The sequence below is a fragment of the Filicampus tigris genome, chromosome 6, assembly GCF_054856515.1.
Source record: "Filicampus tigris isolate MCC_2025a chromosome 6, RoL_Ftig_1.0, whole genome shotgun sequence".
NCBI classification, from domain to species: Eukaryota; Metazoa; Chordata; class Actinopteri; order Syngnathiformes; family Syngnathidae; genus Filicampus; species Filicampus tigris.
Window position 1 is genome coordinate 23,347,740 of NC_141222.1, and position 17,023 is coordinate 23,364,762.

The window sequence follows — 17,023 nt, forward strand, 5'->3', positions numbered from 1 at the left end:
ATTACTGCAACAGTGAAAATTGTTTTTATTAGGTGTTTTTGATCATACAAAACAACACACTGTGTTTGTATCTACTGATAAAAGAAGAATAAAGTGCATTTTCCTCTTCTGTACAGTACATGTTTTACAGGTATTATCTTAACATTTTTTTTCTGCTGTTGCAAATTATGACATCTCCTTTTTGTGATGTTAAAAGAAGGAAATAATGTTTAAACTGTGAGAATAAATGTTTCATGCTTCCTTGTTTACATTTGAACACAAAATAGGTTTCGTTCCATTAAAAATGAACTCTGGTGTGATTTTGTTTGATAGTATGTGTGTTGTATGTAAGTATGAATGATACCATGGATGTCAAACAAGCAGAGACCACACGAAATGGGTGGAGGACTTATATAAAAATGTCTGATTTTGGCAGTCAAACTTTCGACGAAATAGCTCTTGACGATAGTTGCTTTCAACAGAGCGCCCTTTTTTACCCCACCCCTCAGTGCAGTTCCTTTTCTCAAATATGAACACGGTAACTCTTGAGTGGAACTAATCAACCGGGCAATACAAACTTCGGCGTGGTTTGCTAATGCTAACTTAAGCGGAGCTTGTTAACCGATGACTTCCTGAAAACGTCTTTAGCACGCACACCGAACCTTGTGCCCGCTTAGAACCCTGTGCCCGCCGCTGAACAAAAAATAACTTGCTTGAAGTCACTTGATTTGTTGTGATGTATTTTAAGTTGCTTTGAATTATTCAGGTTTTTTTTTATTACCGTATGAAAAGTAATCGAAAAAGGAGGGAAACCAAGGACGGAGTTTACAAACCCATTGACTGATTCGCACAGGAGAAAGTGAACTATACAGGTGTGATAGCACCCTAACGTCATATTTCTAGCATCTGTATCTGATGTATGAATCTGAACTAAATTGATCAGTTCCATATTGAAATAAAAGCACACTATATTTACAAAAAGTGAAATCAAGAACAAAAGCTTGATTCCCTCATAGATCAAACACAGGTTGTAGTGACTAAAACAAGGAAGTCTTTGAGATGAGCTTGTTGGAGGAGGTGAATCAATGCCTCAATCAGTCAATGCCTGTGAAAATGTACAATTCCAGAAACCGGAGACAGCCGGGACACAAGCGTATAACACACCTGGAAAAACTACCCTTCCTTATCATCGCATGTCAAGTTCAAAAAGTGAATTGAATCTTTGAATTCACCATTAGTGCAATACTTTTGGTTGGATGCGCTTAAAGAGAAGGTTCGTCTTTCGCTTGCCATTGGCTTCAGACCCCAGACTCCCGACTGATGTATAAAGGTAGACCGGGCTGCAGTTTGTCCAGACCCATCTGGTTCTCGGTGTCCAGCACGCAGAGCATCTCCACCGTCTGCTCCTTTACGAATGTCTCCTTGAAACCCACGGCAAGTTCGTCTTGCAAACTCGCCGCTCGGTCACATGCAACCCGCGGGCCGCCCGCCTCCGCTTCCTCTTCGTCGTCGTCGCCGCAACAAAGCGCAACCTCGTTCTCGTAACAGAAAGCGCTGGGCGAGTGCAGGCCGAGGAGGTGGCGTGCCGCCCTGGGAGCAAAGGGGGATGGCGACCGCGAGAAACTGGAAGTGGAGGACGAGGGCGGCCGTCCGTTCCCTTCCTTTTGACCCAGCTCCCTGGCGCTGCAGCGTGGTGTCGTTGGCACTTCGTATGTCTTGTGGAAGCGGGAGTAGTCCACGTGGTAGCGGTTCCCCTTCTCGAAGACCACCGGTTCAAAGCGGTGACCCCACAAGATCTCCTTGGCCAAATAGGAGCTGCGGGCCTGAGTGGTCATCGCCGTGGCCTCGACCATGCCTTCCAGGATGACCACGATCTCAAAGTCTTCCTTCTGAAGGTCGCCGCTGCTCAGGTCATACAGAGGACTGGTCTTATTGATCTCGTGGACCACCACGAGCGGCGACACCAGGAACAACCGATCCAGGCCGTCATCGTAGCCCACGTCGATGTCCGTCTGCTCCAAGGGAAGGTACTCGCCCTCCGCCGTCACTTTGGGCTTAATGAGCTGCGCTCGCACGTGCGCCTCCACAATGTGGCTCTTGCGCATGTTCCCCAGGCGCCACATGAGGCACAGCTTCCCGTCCCGCAAGGCGACGACGGCGTGATGCGAGAACAGCAGCGTCTGGGCCCGTTTCTTGGGACGCACCATCTTGGCCATGATGGTGCCTATCATGAAGGAGTCGATAATACAGCCCACGATGGACTGCACCACCACGGTCAAAACAGCCACGGGGCATTCTTCGGTGACGCAGCGGAAGCCGTAACCAATGGTGGTTTGTGTTTCTATGGAGAAGAGGAATGCCCCGATAAAGCCTTGGATGTGCAGGATACATGGCCGCCACTTGTCCTGCCTGTCCTCTGCCTTGCTCTGGGAGTCTCCTTCCTTCGCAGGGAAGCGAAGGTCAAAGTCTCCATGAGCCAGCGCCACTCCCCAGAAGACCAGGCCAAAAAACAACCAAGACAAAAGGAAGGTGGCGGTGAAGATGAGCAGCAGGTAGCGCCAGCGTATGTCCACGCAGGTGGTAAAGATGTCCGCCAGGTAGCGACGTTGCTTATCCTCCATGTTATCGAAGACCACGTTACACTGGCCGTTCTTCTTCACAAATCGGCTGCGCGGGCGACCGGTGCCCGGGTCGAAGGCGGCGTGCCGACACGACGGCGAAGCCCGGCAGCTGTTGTGGACCCTTGAGTCGTCCGTCACTCTGAGGGAGAGAGCCCCCCGTCCTTCTTCGCCCGCCGGATATTTTCCGACTCCTTCGTCCTCGGCCTGCGTGCACGACCCCGTCAGGGTCTGCTGAGTCAGAGGACTGTGGCCATTGTGGAGGCCCAAGGCTGAGATCTTCAGGGCATCTTCGTCTGTGGCAACAATGCTGTATCTGGAAAACAGGAGTGCGTATCCTTGTGAACACTGAACGTTTGAACGTCTCGCCCAAAGTTTCCGTTGTGTTGCAAAGAGTCTGCCGTCACTTTCCAGCAGCTTATCCTGTCATAGGGAAGCTGAAGCCGAAGTAAGTTGGGCATCAAAGCTTGCGAATCGACTGGACTGACGTTCCGATTCTCCCGGAATACGTTTTTAAATTTCGGTTGCCCGTTTCAATGCTCCGTCTGCTGACCCGAAGAAGAAACTGCCGGATACCGACGAAATCTTATCGTTGTTAAAATAAATGAACAGTCACATTAGGGCAACACTTGCAATAAGATTGTGTTTTGCAAAGAAGACTGCGCGACGTGTTGAAGTAATGGAGTGTCCCGGAGATCCCTGCCGCGGCTAGCCACAGCCCACAAAGCGCTGAGCTTTACTGAAGTCATAATCGTGAGTAAAACGATAATATGCGTCTAATGCTAACTAACATTAAAGAGGGAAATCAACCCAAACATATTTTTTTTCAAGAGTATGTTCCCAGCAGGCCCACTAGTTGAAACACGGCATTCTGATTAATATTGCGTTTGTGGAAGATGAGTTAAGCAGCAAAATTCCCTCATTTTTAGCCATCTCTGGGGGCTGCCATTTTGTCATTTCCGTCAATTGAAAATGACATCACAACTGCTCAGAGCTCAGGTAACGACCAATCACGGCTCAGTTTCAGAAAACAGGCAGTTTTGATGTCATTTTCAATCGACAGAAGTGACAAAATGGCCGCCCCCAGAGATGGCTAAAAATGGGTGGCTTAACTCTTATTCCACAAACGCAATATTTATCAGAATGCCTTGCTTCAACTAGTGGGCTTGCATAGTACATATTATTGAAAAAAAAATGAACTGCTGTATGCATTCACGGTTGTGAGTGTCACATGCATCTTTCCACATCTACAATCAGCTCTGTCCCTACGGCAACCTAACCCGTATTTCCAACTCGATCCAGTAGTAGTCATAACTACAGTAAATATTTGTATGAAAAAAAAAAAAAAACTCTTAAAAAGTTGGAGCCCCTACATTACACCTCATTAAAAAAAAAAAAAAGGCTAAACAATATATCAGAATTTTACAAGTACCGGTACCCATTCTACTTTTTCAAGTTTGTCTTACCTGTTGACTCGCACTGCTCCCATGGCAATGGTGATCATCAGTCTATGTCTGCAAGGGCAGTAATGAAGGTTGGGACGGGCAGTTCCAACCATGAAAATACTGTTGCTGGACTGAGATGCAGTACGAGCTCAGGTCGGTCTTGCATTTGTGACCAGCATCTTCTCATGACATTTTCTGAGAAGACAAAGAAAGCAAAAAAATATATAAATAAATAAATTACAACACAATTTGCCACAACATACCAGGGTGTACAATTTGGGATTTTTCAAATTCTTTTTATTTCGTTTAGATTTTTAAAATTAAGTGAGTTTTAATTGTTTTTTTTTTATAGCAAGTTTGTTAGTTTTTATTAGTTTTTATGTTTTAGTTGAGTTCTTGTTAGATTTAGTATTAGCTTTAGTTTTTTAATGTATGGAGTAGTTTGTTGAGTGTAACAATGGGTGCAGTGTAATTAAGTAAAGTAAACTACAATTCTTAAATGACTGTTTGACCTTCCTTGTTCTATACGGACATAAACAAATAGCGAAATTAGTCAAATGAACTGAAATAAAGAATAAAATAAAATTAATTAAATGAATAAAATAAATTAAAATAAACCCTGAAAGCTCATGTATGAGATATTGAATTGACAAAGACAAAAAAAAAAAAAAAAATCCCGCTATAATAATAGTTATGTTTTTTCATGTACTTTCAGTTACTTCGTTAATGAACTTTTTTTCAACTTTAGTTTTAGTTATTAGTTTTGGTTAACTATAATGACCTCGCAACATGCTCACTCTGGTCTCATGAGAATTCAGTAGAACTTTGTACAAAAATTGAGTGAAATCTTTTGAGTGACAATTGGCCACTTTTTAAAATAAAGAAATATTCTATTATTATAAATATTCCTGATTTACTTTATGGCAAAATGTTGCGTTTAAGGCAATGGATTGAGTTGAATGGATCTTAGACAGGGACTGTTGTGCTCATGTTCCTGCGGGAAATCCAATTTGTGTCTCACTTTTGATGGCTTCCAAAACATCCAAACATCCAAATGACAAAAAAAAAAAAAAAAAAATCAAGCATTTGGCCTTGCGCTAATGCACGGGGCAGACAGTTTTGTGTAATGAAAGCATATTGATCAGGTTCTTTCTAGTGGTTAGCCTTAGGGAGCTTCAGGCCAACCAGGGGTTGGGCGTCACTGGGGACAAAGGTCTAAAAAAGACATGAATCAGTGGTAATCTACTGTTAGAGGAACAATTGATCTGCTGGTTGGACCGATGACAAGGTTGCGGGGTGATTTTGCTCGGCTTATTATGTCAGAAGCAGCAGAACCAAAAAGCACCGTGTTGCGTAACCGATAGCAGGTCAATCGCATGCAATCGTAAAGGGCAACGGTGCTTTGGGAATCACTTTGACATGAGTGCGTTGTGTTAAAGCAAGATAATGGATGGTCTTGGGAATATTTCCATCGACTGCAGTTGAAAAGCCTTTGTTCGATAGCCGCGCGGAATCAACAGCGAACAATCTCCGATGCGCGCAAAAACCATTCAGGGACTCTCGAGTACACATCTTGATGGGATTTAGTGTCATGTAATGTGTGTGACGCTTCCAGACTTCTTTCCCCGTTGCAGCAAGGACAGATGTCGCCAACTGGCTGCTGATTGGCCGGATCCCGAGTGATTTTCAACAGGATAATCCCGAAACAGGAGGATGACGTCAACACGACGACTCGGGCATCTGGAGGAAAATGTCCTCTACATGAATTTTCCTGACAAAGTTCTTAAAGGGGGAGTCAACCCAAACAATTTTTTTTCAAGAATATGTTCTATACAGGCAGGACCACTAGTTGGAAAAAAAGCAATATGATTAATATGAAATATGAGTTAAGCAGCAAAATCCACCCGTTTTTAGCCATCTCAGGGGGCGGGCATTTGGTCAAAATGACATCACAGACCCTCAAGGCTCAGATAACGACCAATCATAGCTCAGCTGTTTTCTGAAGCAGACCGCTCACAATCATATTTACGCCTATTTACAATTTAGTGTTCATTCAACCTTTCATGCATGTTTTTTTAGGCTTAGAATTGAACCCGCAACCTCAGAACTGTGAGGCAAACGTTTTACTTTTGGACCTTTCATCACTTTGTTTGATGTTCATCTTGGTCTCATGAGTCCATAAAACTTTTGTGGCTCATCTCCATACTTCTTTGCAAAATCCAATATGGCCTTCCGATTTTTTTTTGCCGAATGGTTTGAAAAATTTTTTATGGCTTGTATATGTCTTCTGTCAAAGTCTTTATTGATGATGTAACTCATGATGGTCGCAGCAGAATGAATTCTGAAATCTTTAAAAAAAAAAAAAAAAAAAAAAAACATTTTGTCTGTCAATTTACAGAAAAATGTATCCAAATTAATTGAGAGAAGCTTCATCACGCAAGAAGAAAATGAGCAAAACACACTGCCAACACAACAAAGGACTTCATCAGGGGGAAAAATGGAAGGTCTGAGACTGGCCAAGTCAACCAGCAGACTTTAACCCAATAGAGCATCCATTTTACCTCCGGAAGAGGCGACGGAAGGGAGAAACCCCCTAGAAATAAACAAGAACTGAAAGAGGCTGCAGTGAAGGCCTAGAAAATCTTTTCAAATGAAGAATGCAGCAGTCCGGTGAAGTCAGAATTGGTGCAGTTATTTATTACTGGGGTTATGCCACCAAATATGAAATGTTATTCACTTTAAGTCCATTTAAAAATGTTAGTTGCAATAATTTCGCTTACTTGAAAAGTGAGTGGCGCCACTGAGTTGCTTCACACATCTACATGTAAATACCAGGAAATAAAAGATGGAAATTCTACATTTTTGTCTCATATTCATTTTTTGATCTGAAATCGAAATATCTTCGGTATACAACAAAAACAAAGGGATCAACATGTAAATTCATTCAAGTGGAAATCAACCCAAACATATTTTTTTCAAGAATATGTTCCCAGCACGCCCTCTAGTTGAAACACAGCATTGTGATTAATATTGTGTTTGTCCAATGTGAAGCAGCAAAAGCCACCCGTTTTTAGCCATGTCCGGGGGCGGCCATTTTGTCATTTCTGTCGACTGAAAATGACATCACAACTGATAAGCGCCCAGGTAACAACCAAATCACGGCTCAGCTTCAGAAAACAGGTCAGCCGTGATTGGTCGTTACATGAGCCCTGAGCAGTTGTAATGTCATTTTCAGTCGACAGAAATTACAAAAGGGCCGCCCCCAGAGATGGCTAAAAACGGGTGGATTAACTCTTATTCCACAAGTGCAATATTTATCAGAATGCCTTGTTTCAACAAATGGGCTTGCGTAGAACACATTCTTGGAAAAAAAATATGATTTGGTTGACTTCCACTTTAAGTATCTGCCCGTGTTAACGAATTTTCGCAATCGTATTTTCTGCTCCACTTAGACTCTCCTTTCAAAACAAACCAAAAAATATTTTGCCGATAGCACGCAACTAAAGTTAGCTAACCGGGTTCAGAACTGGTTTCTTCATTTTTGTCAAGCTACTGTCCCGCCGATGAACTTTAACACTGTGTATCTGTCATCGCCGGAAAATAATCTCAAATTTGTTCCATTTTAGCTTCATTCAGTTGAAGTCAGGGCAAGACACTTTATGTATGTGCATATGTTTATTCAAACATATATTATTTAAAGCATGAATTGATCCCTCATGGAGATTTTCAGCAATTAGTGTTTGTGCTTTATTGTACTGTCCGTTGCCATAGTAACATTTCTCTTCCCTTGATGAGGCAAAATGCCTGTGTTGTGGGTGTGTTTGTGTACTTGTATTACTCATTTTTGGAAGGTAGAAACTCTTACCGGAATCTTGAATATCTAATGAATTAAGCAATGCAGCCAAATATAATAATACTTTCTTTGATTGATTGGACAACATGCTTAAATACGAGTTTGTATCTAGGGTAAAATATTAGAAATAGCTCTACAGCATTGCAAAGAAGAGCGGGAATAAAAACTTTCCAATTCGGACAGTATCCATTCAAAGCAAGTAGTGGCTGAACAAACCGAACAGAAGTGAAACCGCAGCACATTACATGAATCGGCAGCCACGTGATCTAATCGAGATTCACCGGGAGAAGATCCCTCACGCTTGACGTCAGCCTTATTCAAACATGTCAGCGAAACCAACATAATCTCATGCAAGGCAAAAGATGGAGAAAGCCCTGGTCGAATACCAGATTACTATGCCTCTTAATCTCTCAGTCCAAACAACAATATGAAAGGTGGCTGCCGCAAGACCCGGCCTGAACTGTGCGCTGCAATCTGAGATCTAATGACGTGATCAGACGGGTAAACAAAGAGAAGAAGGAGAGTTGAAGACAAAAAAGAATGTGAGTGAAAGAGCATTTGTGAGCAAAGTTTGCAGGTTTTACAAAGTGTAAAGGGGAAAAGAAGACAATAGAGATTAAGATGAAGAGATTATGACATCAGAGGATGTTACTGCATCTAATGGTATTTACTAAAAAAAAAAATTAAAAAAAAAAGAGAATGAAAGTGTGAAAAAAGACAATTTGTTCAAAAGCAGGATCAAAATACAGAGCAGTTTGGATCACTTTATGCAACACTGTGATTCTTTTAAAAACCCAGAATGCCCCTGACATAAACAATAGATAATAATCACAAAAAAATAAAACATACAGAACAGCATCATTTCCTTTGTGTTCTACATCCCAACTCCAGGACAAGCTACAATTAAATTCCTCAAAAATAACTAAATCGATGACGTTATCGTAGAAATACATCCTTAGTGTACTTTTGTTGTGCACATTTACTGTAAACTATGCAATCAAACTGTGACTTTGAAAGCATCTTAAATGGTTTTAATGCTGTGGTCCAAGATGCGTGTATGCCACATGTACATGGGCAAAGAAAGTAGAGCAGGAGAACTCCAATCAAAATCTGGCATATTAAAAATGTTCAAATGAACAATATTCTAATTCAATACTCTCTAAATACAATAGTAGCCATCTTTGAACAAGTCATTAAAGGAAAAATACCTTTTTGTGGGACTCCAAAAATTGTCTTTGGATGACTTTTTTTTTCTTTTTAAGTACATTTTCCTCACACAGGTAATTCATTAGGAATCCTTGCCTGGAAGTTTTGGAACTGACATAACTGACACAGTTGAAAATGACACCGAAGTTTCCACCATCGACTGCAATCAATGGCTCAAAGTATGCAGGCACAAGTTATGATGAGGCAGCTTGCAGACCAAGCAGCATGTGTGACGTATGTGGGTCTGATTGAGGCCACAGGAGCTGTCCAGTGCTGAAAATCAATGCACGGCCTGCAGGAACAATCGACAGGCGCCAAGGGGAGGGGCGGTTATTGGTTGACGAGCCCCAACTCGTCCCTAAACTGGAAAATGATTACGTCCATTCAGAAATTTTCCCCTCACTATGTTTACACTGGCCACATGTTTTTACAGTCGACTTACTCAGCCAGATGAACGTTTTGTTGAACTATTGATCCGCGTGTTTCTGAGCCTTTCCGTTATATTATTTGAGTTTGAATAGGGATTCAAAATGGTTGTATAGTTTTGCCTTTGGATCAAAAGTCAGATGAATGAAGTAGGCAAGGTAACATTCTTGTTGCCAAAGCAAATTAATCAGCATTTATCTTACCATGAACATGTTGATCATATTTCAAAGTCAACCGGACGCCAAGTAAACAGTGACACTCACCTTGGTGTGCCGGCAGTGTGAATCATTGGAAGACTGTCGTTGACTTCATCCTGAGTCGGGTCGCAGCTCACTTCTCGCCTCCCTCTAATATTTACGCAACTTCTTTTTGTGCGCTTGGTCTTGCACAAACTTGTAAAGATCTCCAATCTGAGTTTGGTCATCGTTGCTCCATTGCGGTGAAGCGTTTCACTGCTGCCTCGCTTGTGCATCTGCCTCGATCTGTGCTTGCCTGTGCGCCTGTGTATGTGTGAGATAGTGCGGGGAGGGGGGGGGGGGGGGGAGAGAGAGAGAGAGAGGTATGATTATCTTCCTATTTATATTTGCTATTGTTTTGCCCATTGTATGGAAATATAAAAGAATCCCGACATTGAGAGGGCTTGTTTTGTCATGATTTGGAGGGAAAAAACACACATGCAGCAGTTGAGAGTAAATGTGATGTTTGCCATTTTATTCTAAATATTTTCAGTCATTTAAACTTCAAGCTGAAAGGCAGAAGGAGGAAGTATGGCAAGCTTAAAGCTAAATGGTTTGTGGTCACAAAAAATGAATAGATTTTTGTATTTTTTGTTTTACCTACCATCTCTCCATTATCTATATCAGTGGTTCTCGAATGTTTTGTACTAATACACAAAAAGATAAATGGCTGTCCAAGTACCATTTTTAACCAGCATTAAAGCACAGGAGTGCGGTAGACCTAAATATTTATCAAAAACAACAGAGATTGAAGTATTGTGTTGTAGTAGCAGACGAAAAAAGACAATTCTTAATTCAATGAGGGAATAAAGTTGAAATATTATAAGAAAAAAATTGTATGCGAGACTAAGGTTTTTACGATGAGAAAAAAATACATTAAACAAAAATTACGTCGTTATATTGCATGAAAAACATTAATCATTCATTCGCATGAAGTCAAAATGTAAGAAAAACTGCTAAAAGCAAAAATCGAAGAGTTTAAGGGAAAAAAATGTAAAAAAAAAAAAAGTAAAGGTTCAATTACCATGTACTTACTGCACATAAAAGTTCAATAAAAACTTTACCTAAATAAGTTCAATATTTGGTTAATATTGGCCTCATCGGTCCATAAAACTTTGTGGCTCATCTCTGTACTTCTTTGAAAAACCCAATCTGGCCTTTTGATTCTTTTTGCTGATGAGTCTTTTGCATCTTGTGATATGGCCTGTATACTTCATCTTTCAAAGTCTTTATTGATGCTGTAACTCATGATGGTGGCTGCAGAAATGAGTGTGACAACTAAGGGGGAAGCGAGCATCCAATTTAGAAATTCATTTCAAACATCGATTAAAAAATAATAACATGAAGTCGTCATTCCAATTCTTGGGACTGTCCCATACTTTCAAGATAACTGCACAGAAGCTGCTGCTTCACGACAGTGAGCCCTCCCCAAGTTGACCTCAGATGCAGGCCAGTGCCAATAGGAGTGATTAAGTTAGTTGACATTATGCGCTGATTAAACGGGGGTTACGTAACAGTCATTTGTGCTGATGATTACACAAATCTTAATGGTTTTCAAGTGAAACTGAGTGAGCTCACTTTGGGACATGCACTTTTTAGGGGAGTGAGACAGTAATTCTCTGGTCCGCAAGGTCTCCATAGCACTGCAGTGTTGTTAGACTCTGTCAAAAAAACCAACCAAACAAACAAACAAACACATCAACTGTGTGCAAAAATTTGCATGAACAAATTGATTAGCCCATGTCATGAACAGTACGTACACGTTGCTTTGAGGCTATGTTTTGCTTTGAAACATTATTGCAAACCAGACCAAACTTTTTAGTTTCCATGGGAACTGTATCTTTGCCGTTCTCACGCATATAAATACACATACTCTCCCGCCGCGCAGTTTATTTTTAAAACTGCATTCTTTTTAGTTTGGTGAAACAACTGGTGGGCGTTTAGGTGCATAGGGGGCATTATGTATTACAGTGCCCAGAAGCGTGGGCTAAGGGCCGGAGGTCAGAGGTTCGCCCGCGTGGGCTGACAAAAGGAATGAGTGGGCTGAGATGAACTCGCCGTCCAAGGAACACGATGTCCAAGTAACACGTTTGAATGAAGCTAATAGTTGTTACTGTTTTTTCGCAGCTTGATGATTTATGCACACATTGTTTTTCCATCCATCCATGATCCAATCCGCTTATCCTCACAAGGGTCGCGGGCATGCTGGAGCCTATCCCTGCTGTCTTCGGGCAATAGGCGGGCTACACCCTGAACTGGTTGCCAGCCAATCGCAGACACAATGTTTTACAATCAGTTATTCCAAAACATGTGCAGCACTTACACAGGAGCAACGAAAGTGGGTTGCACGTCATTGTTTATTCAACATACTGTGATGGTAGAAACATATCAAGGAAGTGACCCTATCTGTAGTAGGAAACAAAAAACAACTTCCACTTTCTGCATGGCCGAACAGCACTAATGAAATAAATATATTTCTAATAAACCTTGAAATGTCATGTATGACATTAATTGACAGAGACAAAAACTACGGATATTTTCGCTATATTTAGTTGGTTTCAGTTCAAAGCTCTAATTAAGCGGTGTTGCATCGCAGTTTGCGAGGAAAATTTTGCATTTTCCAACTCATCAAAACACATTGAATAGCAAAACTAACAATGAACCGTTGTTCCAAAACGTTTCACTGGACGCAGGTGCGTCTTTCACAACACCTGTTGCGGGTAGTCGGAGGGTTCGAGTAGCTACTTACCAGCTAGCCAGGACCAAGCTTGCTACTCATGCGGCTACGTTGTAGAGTTGGTCCTATTTACTCCGCCCCACGCAGCAGCACAAGCACAGACAGACACACACACACACACAGTGTGGTGAAATAAAAACAATGTTGGGCAATATCATTGCGGTCTGTGAGCAATGAGCCAAAAAGGAGCAAAAGTGGAGAATGGAGGGTGAGGAAGTTGGCGTGTGGTCAGTGACTTGTTGAGAGCTGCTGAAAGTCATAACACAATCACTGGTCACTTGAGTGACTAGCAATGTTGAAACTTTATTTTTCTGTCGAAGCAGAAGGAAGAGCCCCTCCTCTTCCCCCGCTGGAAGCACAGTCCAGTCAACCACAAGCCATGCTAATTTTTTAGCTAATGTAAGATTGACAGCTAGGGCGTTCAACAATGGAATTAAGTGATTGAGTACACTTTTCGCAGATGTCTGGCTGGAACCGCATTAAAAGTAGAGCATAATCAACTTTGTATAGCAAAATAGCAGGCAAATTAATAAATGTCTGGATTGTGAGGAGAAAATCTACACGCTGAACTGAACCGGAAACCGGAAATGAATTACTGTATGACATGCCCATCATTAGGCAGAGGAATGGCCTGTAAGATTAAAAGAATGTTTGTATAAATATCAGTTATGTTATTTGTTTGTTTTCACAATAAAGTCCCGAGTTTTGATTTGGACTTTTGAGGTCTGCACAATAATGTTCTCCAAATTACAAGAAAATAGAGTTTGCTGCAGTACACGGTGTGAATTTAAGAAAAAAATATCCTGTCGATTATATTAAAAAGAAAACCAAATGAAAATGTATTGTCTTTTTTAATTGTTAAATAAAAAATCTTAAATTCAGACCGCTGGGATTAGCCTGCAGAAAAAATAAATAAGGAAGAAAGTTGCTCCTTAAATGAAGTCATTGATGCGCAAAACTGCTCCACAAAGAAAACCAAATTATTTTGAGCCTTGAGTTTTATAAAGGTCAAATTTTGTTTCAATTAGTTATCTTTTTTTTAAGTGCTCTGCTTTTTATTTTATTTTGTGAACAAAAATAATTTTTTTCTATTTTAATTTGAGTTATTTTTGTAGTTTTCGTTAACTCCAATAATCTTGACATGGACAGTTGGACACATGAGTCTTCCAGACCCAAAGCTCACAAAGAAGGTCAGTTATTGAATTAACCACTAGAAGCCCTTAATAGCATCATGGTAACTCTGCTCCATTTTTAGATTTCATAGGCAGATGATGAGGGGTGTTGGTGTATTTTCTGTCTCTGTGGCCCTGCTTGATGACTCCCAAGCTCACATGATATGAGAGCCAATTACTCACTTTGAGAGCTCATCCAGGTCATCATGATTTTAGAAAAGCAGGCCGAGGGGTGCGGGAAGGGGAGGTGGGGGGATGTAAGCTCCCAGAGAATAAATAAATTACATCTACATATTGATAAGGGGAAAAATGGTCAGTTTAAGGGGATTTAAGGGTAAATCTGGAAAGATCAAGTAAGAGTTATTCTTCAGTTTTCAGTGACACTATTAGATGGATAACAATTCATTCAAGAATATGTTTATTATTGTGGTTGTAGTTTAGATTCATGTGAAATGTCCTGGCATCATACTGTGAGTTCCATATAATCCCTTGTGCCTTCATATTTAGTTTGGCTTTCAACAACTTTTAAATAATTTATCTTTTCTTTTGATTGAAGATAATTCTATGTTTTGCTTTGAATGTTTTAAAGCACTTTGAGTTGCATTTTTATGTATGAAAAGTGCTATATAAATAAAATGTGATTGATTGATTGATTGATTCATATAGCTAAATTGGGTTTACTAGACATTTAATAAGAACAGCACAGTTCTTGTATTGGCTGTACAGCTGTATGTAATGTTGTGGTTAGTAAGTCAAATCATGCAAAACACATTTTGAGTGTTATCAAGAACACAGTATTTGCTTGTGTTTGAGCTAAATTTTTAGGTTAATTATGTAACTTCACTGGAAATGACACAAACATGCTTTTTAAGATTAGGCATTTCTATTCCTCTTTGGCAAATAGGCTTTGATACTGGAACATCCACACCTATTTTATTCCAATTACATTGGCCAACAGCAAATTTCAATCAGGGATGGTTTTATGTGTCCCGAAATGGATTTTGATGCTGATTTAAAAAATATCTTTCCTTTTTTTTTCTTTCAAATCTTTTTTTGAGAGAAATTTTCAATTTTGGTTTTGACTGATTTTACCATATGTTGCAATTTATAGTTGTGACTTTTTAGAAAAAATGATCCTGTAGCTTCTAAGAAAATGCGAAACTGTTGAGATCTTCTAAATGCATACAGTATTATGACAGATTTACAAAGGGCTAGTTGCTATGGTGAAAAGAATCTTCTGGGGTCAATCGGACACACAAAACCTTTTGTGATATATATAAAATTAAAGATGTTTATGCATTCAGAAGTATGACATACATGTTCAAAAGGATACAAAAAAAGAAGAGTTGAAGTTACTGAGTTCCGGATCCAAGCATGATCGCTGGTCCCGATCAATATCAGCCTTAGGGGGGACGAGGCTGAGTGTTGCAACAGGGTTAGGAGTGCTGTGTTGGTGAGTGACCCTCCACTGAGGTGACGCTGGATGGTGATCTCAGTTTAAGATCGCTCTTATTATGTCACACGGCTTACAGCGTTCTTTGAGAATCTTTCTATGACTTATTAGAAGTGGTATATTTTTTCATTGGGAGTGACTATAGTAATTACATGGTCTTGGAGTATGCTGCCATGTACCGGTACATGTCCAACAATTCTAAGACCAATTGACCATAAAAAAAAAAGAGGCAAGGTGACTCTTTGGGGAAGGCCCCACAGTGGTGCATTCCAACCTTTATCAAGCCAGGGCGCACATTTTATATTACAAAATCTTGTGGTACGCCATCGGACCAAAAAGTCATAAATAGTATGAATCCTGAAATAATTATCATGTTGTCTCAATTTGCTCACAAATGTACTTGCTAAGTGTGAAATCTGCACCTGTTTAGTTGAACACAAAGCAGATATAGTTGCGTGAAGCTGCGACGTGTTCTGTTGCATGAATGGCAATAGTTGAATTGTACTTTCTGCCATCTAGTGGAGGACCATATGATTTTTCTGCCGGTCACTATATGTCACTGGGATAGATAGATGAATGGAGACACATTATTTGTAAGTAAGTGATATTTTTAGGACAAATAAAGTGGATCATTCCGTGCTGCACACCTGATGACTGTCTACCGCATACTAAAGTGCTACAGGAGAGCGAATGTAAATCACTGGTCTCGGGGCATGGTATCTGCAGATTTCTAAAATGATGTATTAGAAGTATTCGTTACAGTCCTCAGTATACAGTATTGCCTTTTTGCTCCCCAGGTCAAATTGTGTTGGTAAAACCTGAAAGTATGAAATTGTTTCCAGGCCAAATTAATATATGACAAAAATATAGCAAGTTTAGTTAAGTACTATTTGACAAACTTTTAAGTAGAAGTTGTTTCTGAGCTAACTGCTACATATAAACACACTCTAGCAATTAAGCAACGGATTGCATAACAACCAGCACAAGGTAAAAATAGTTGTCTGTTAATTGCTATTGCCAACATGTTTAATTATAGTCCTTTGCCTCAGGGGCTTTAGAGCTTTGTTTAAAAAAATGTGCTCATGCACACTCTTGCACAGACACACACGCACACGCAGTATTGTTAGCTCTACAGAGACGCCCCCATGTGGCTGAAATCCCAAAGGAAAAGTGACTTCAACACTTGGAATACTTTGACTTGATGGAACAGGTTGGTACATAATTTCATTATCCAACCCTCCTGTTACTTATTAGGTTGAACTTGTCAATTCAGCCACTTCCAAAAACGATTCCTCACTTTATCCCACCAAAATGTATTTTTAATTTGAGTTTTGTGTCATGTCAGTTTACATTTTTCTTGCAGGCCAAGGCTGACCTACCAAAACAATGATTTAAGCGGGCTCCAAATCTAACCATTGCCAAATGCATTCATATTATTAGTGTCATACAGACAAAATACGTACACATATAGGACTATCCACTGAGCACAGCTGCATAATCGATTGGTGTTTCAAATATTTGCTCTCTGCAATTCTACAGCACTGCAAAGGGCAACCATAATAAACAAAAATGAGCAACATTGTAGTGTACGTAATACTGTATAATGTCAAGTAAGTGCTATTTATAGTGTGGATCGTGCATGACATTCCTAATATTAATGCTTGCTACACTGCTTAATTACTTTGGCAGTAACTGGGCAGTCATTGCACAGACTCAAACAAAAGACCTTACCAAATTTATACTGTTTGTACCGGTCTGCTCTGTTCGAGGATCAGATGGTGCCGTTGTCTTTTATTTCACTTCCATGCTGATTCACTGCCATGGCAACCATCTGTGTAGCAACCTCGCCTTCCCCATAAGACAGCTGTCAGGAGTCAGTCCATTTTCTAAAGATGATG

General features: G+C 40.5%; 1 protein-coding gene across 3 annotated transcripts; it reads right to left on the reverse strand.

The window, feature by feature from the left end:
• Position 1: 1 nt before the first annotated feature.
• Positions 2-17,019, reverse strand: LOC147146322 (ATP-sensitive inward rectifier potassium channel 12-like). 3 transcript variants are annotated; one of them, XM_086032414.1, is made up of 4 exons: positions 16,857-17,019; positions 9,791-10,027; positions 4,064-4,237; positions 2-2,913 (listed from the first exon to the last, which is right to left on the reverse strand). In XM_086032414.1, the coding sequence occupies exons 3-4, from the start codon at positions 4,153-4,155 to the stop codon at positions 1,278-1,280; spliced, it is 1,728 nt and encodes a 575-aa protein (XP_085888540.1). In that variant the 5' UTR covers positions 4,156-4,237; positions 9,791-10,027; positions 16,857-17,019; the 3' UTR covers positions 2-1,277. The 3 variants fall into 3 exon arrangements, with proteins under 3 accessions (XP_085888540.1, XP_085888539.1, XP_085888541.1); XM_086032413.1 differs by lacking the exon at positions 16,857-17,019 and adding an exon at positions 12,513-12,850; XM_086032415.1 differs by lacking the exon at positions 16,857-17,019 and adding an exon at positions 11,342-11,360.
• Between the last annotated feature and the right edge of the window lie 4 nt (positions 17,020-17,023).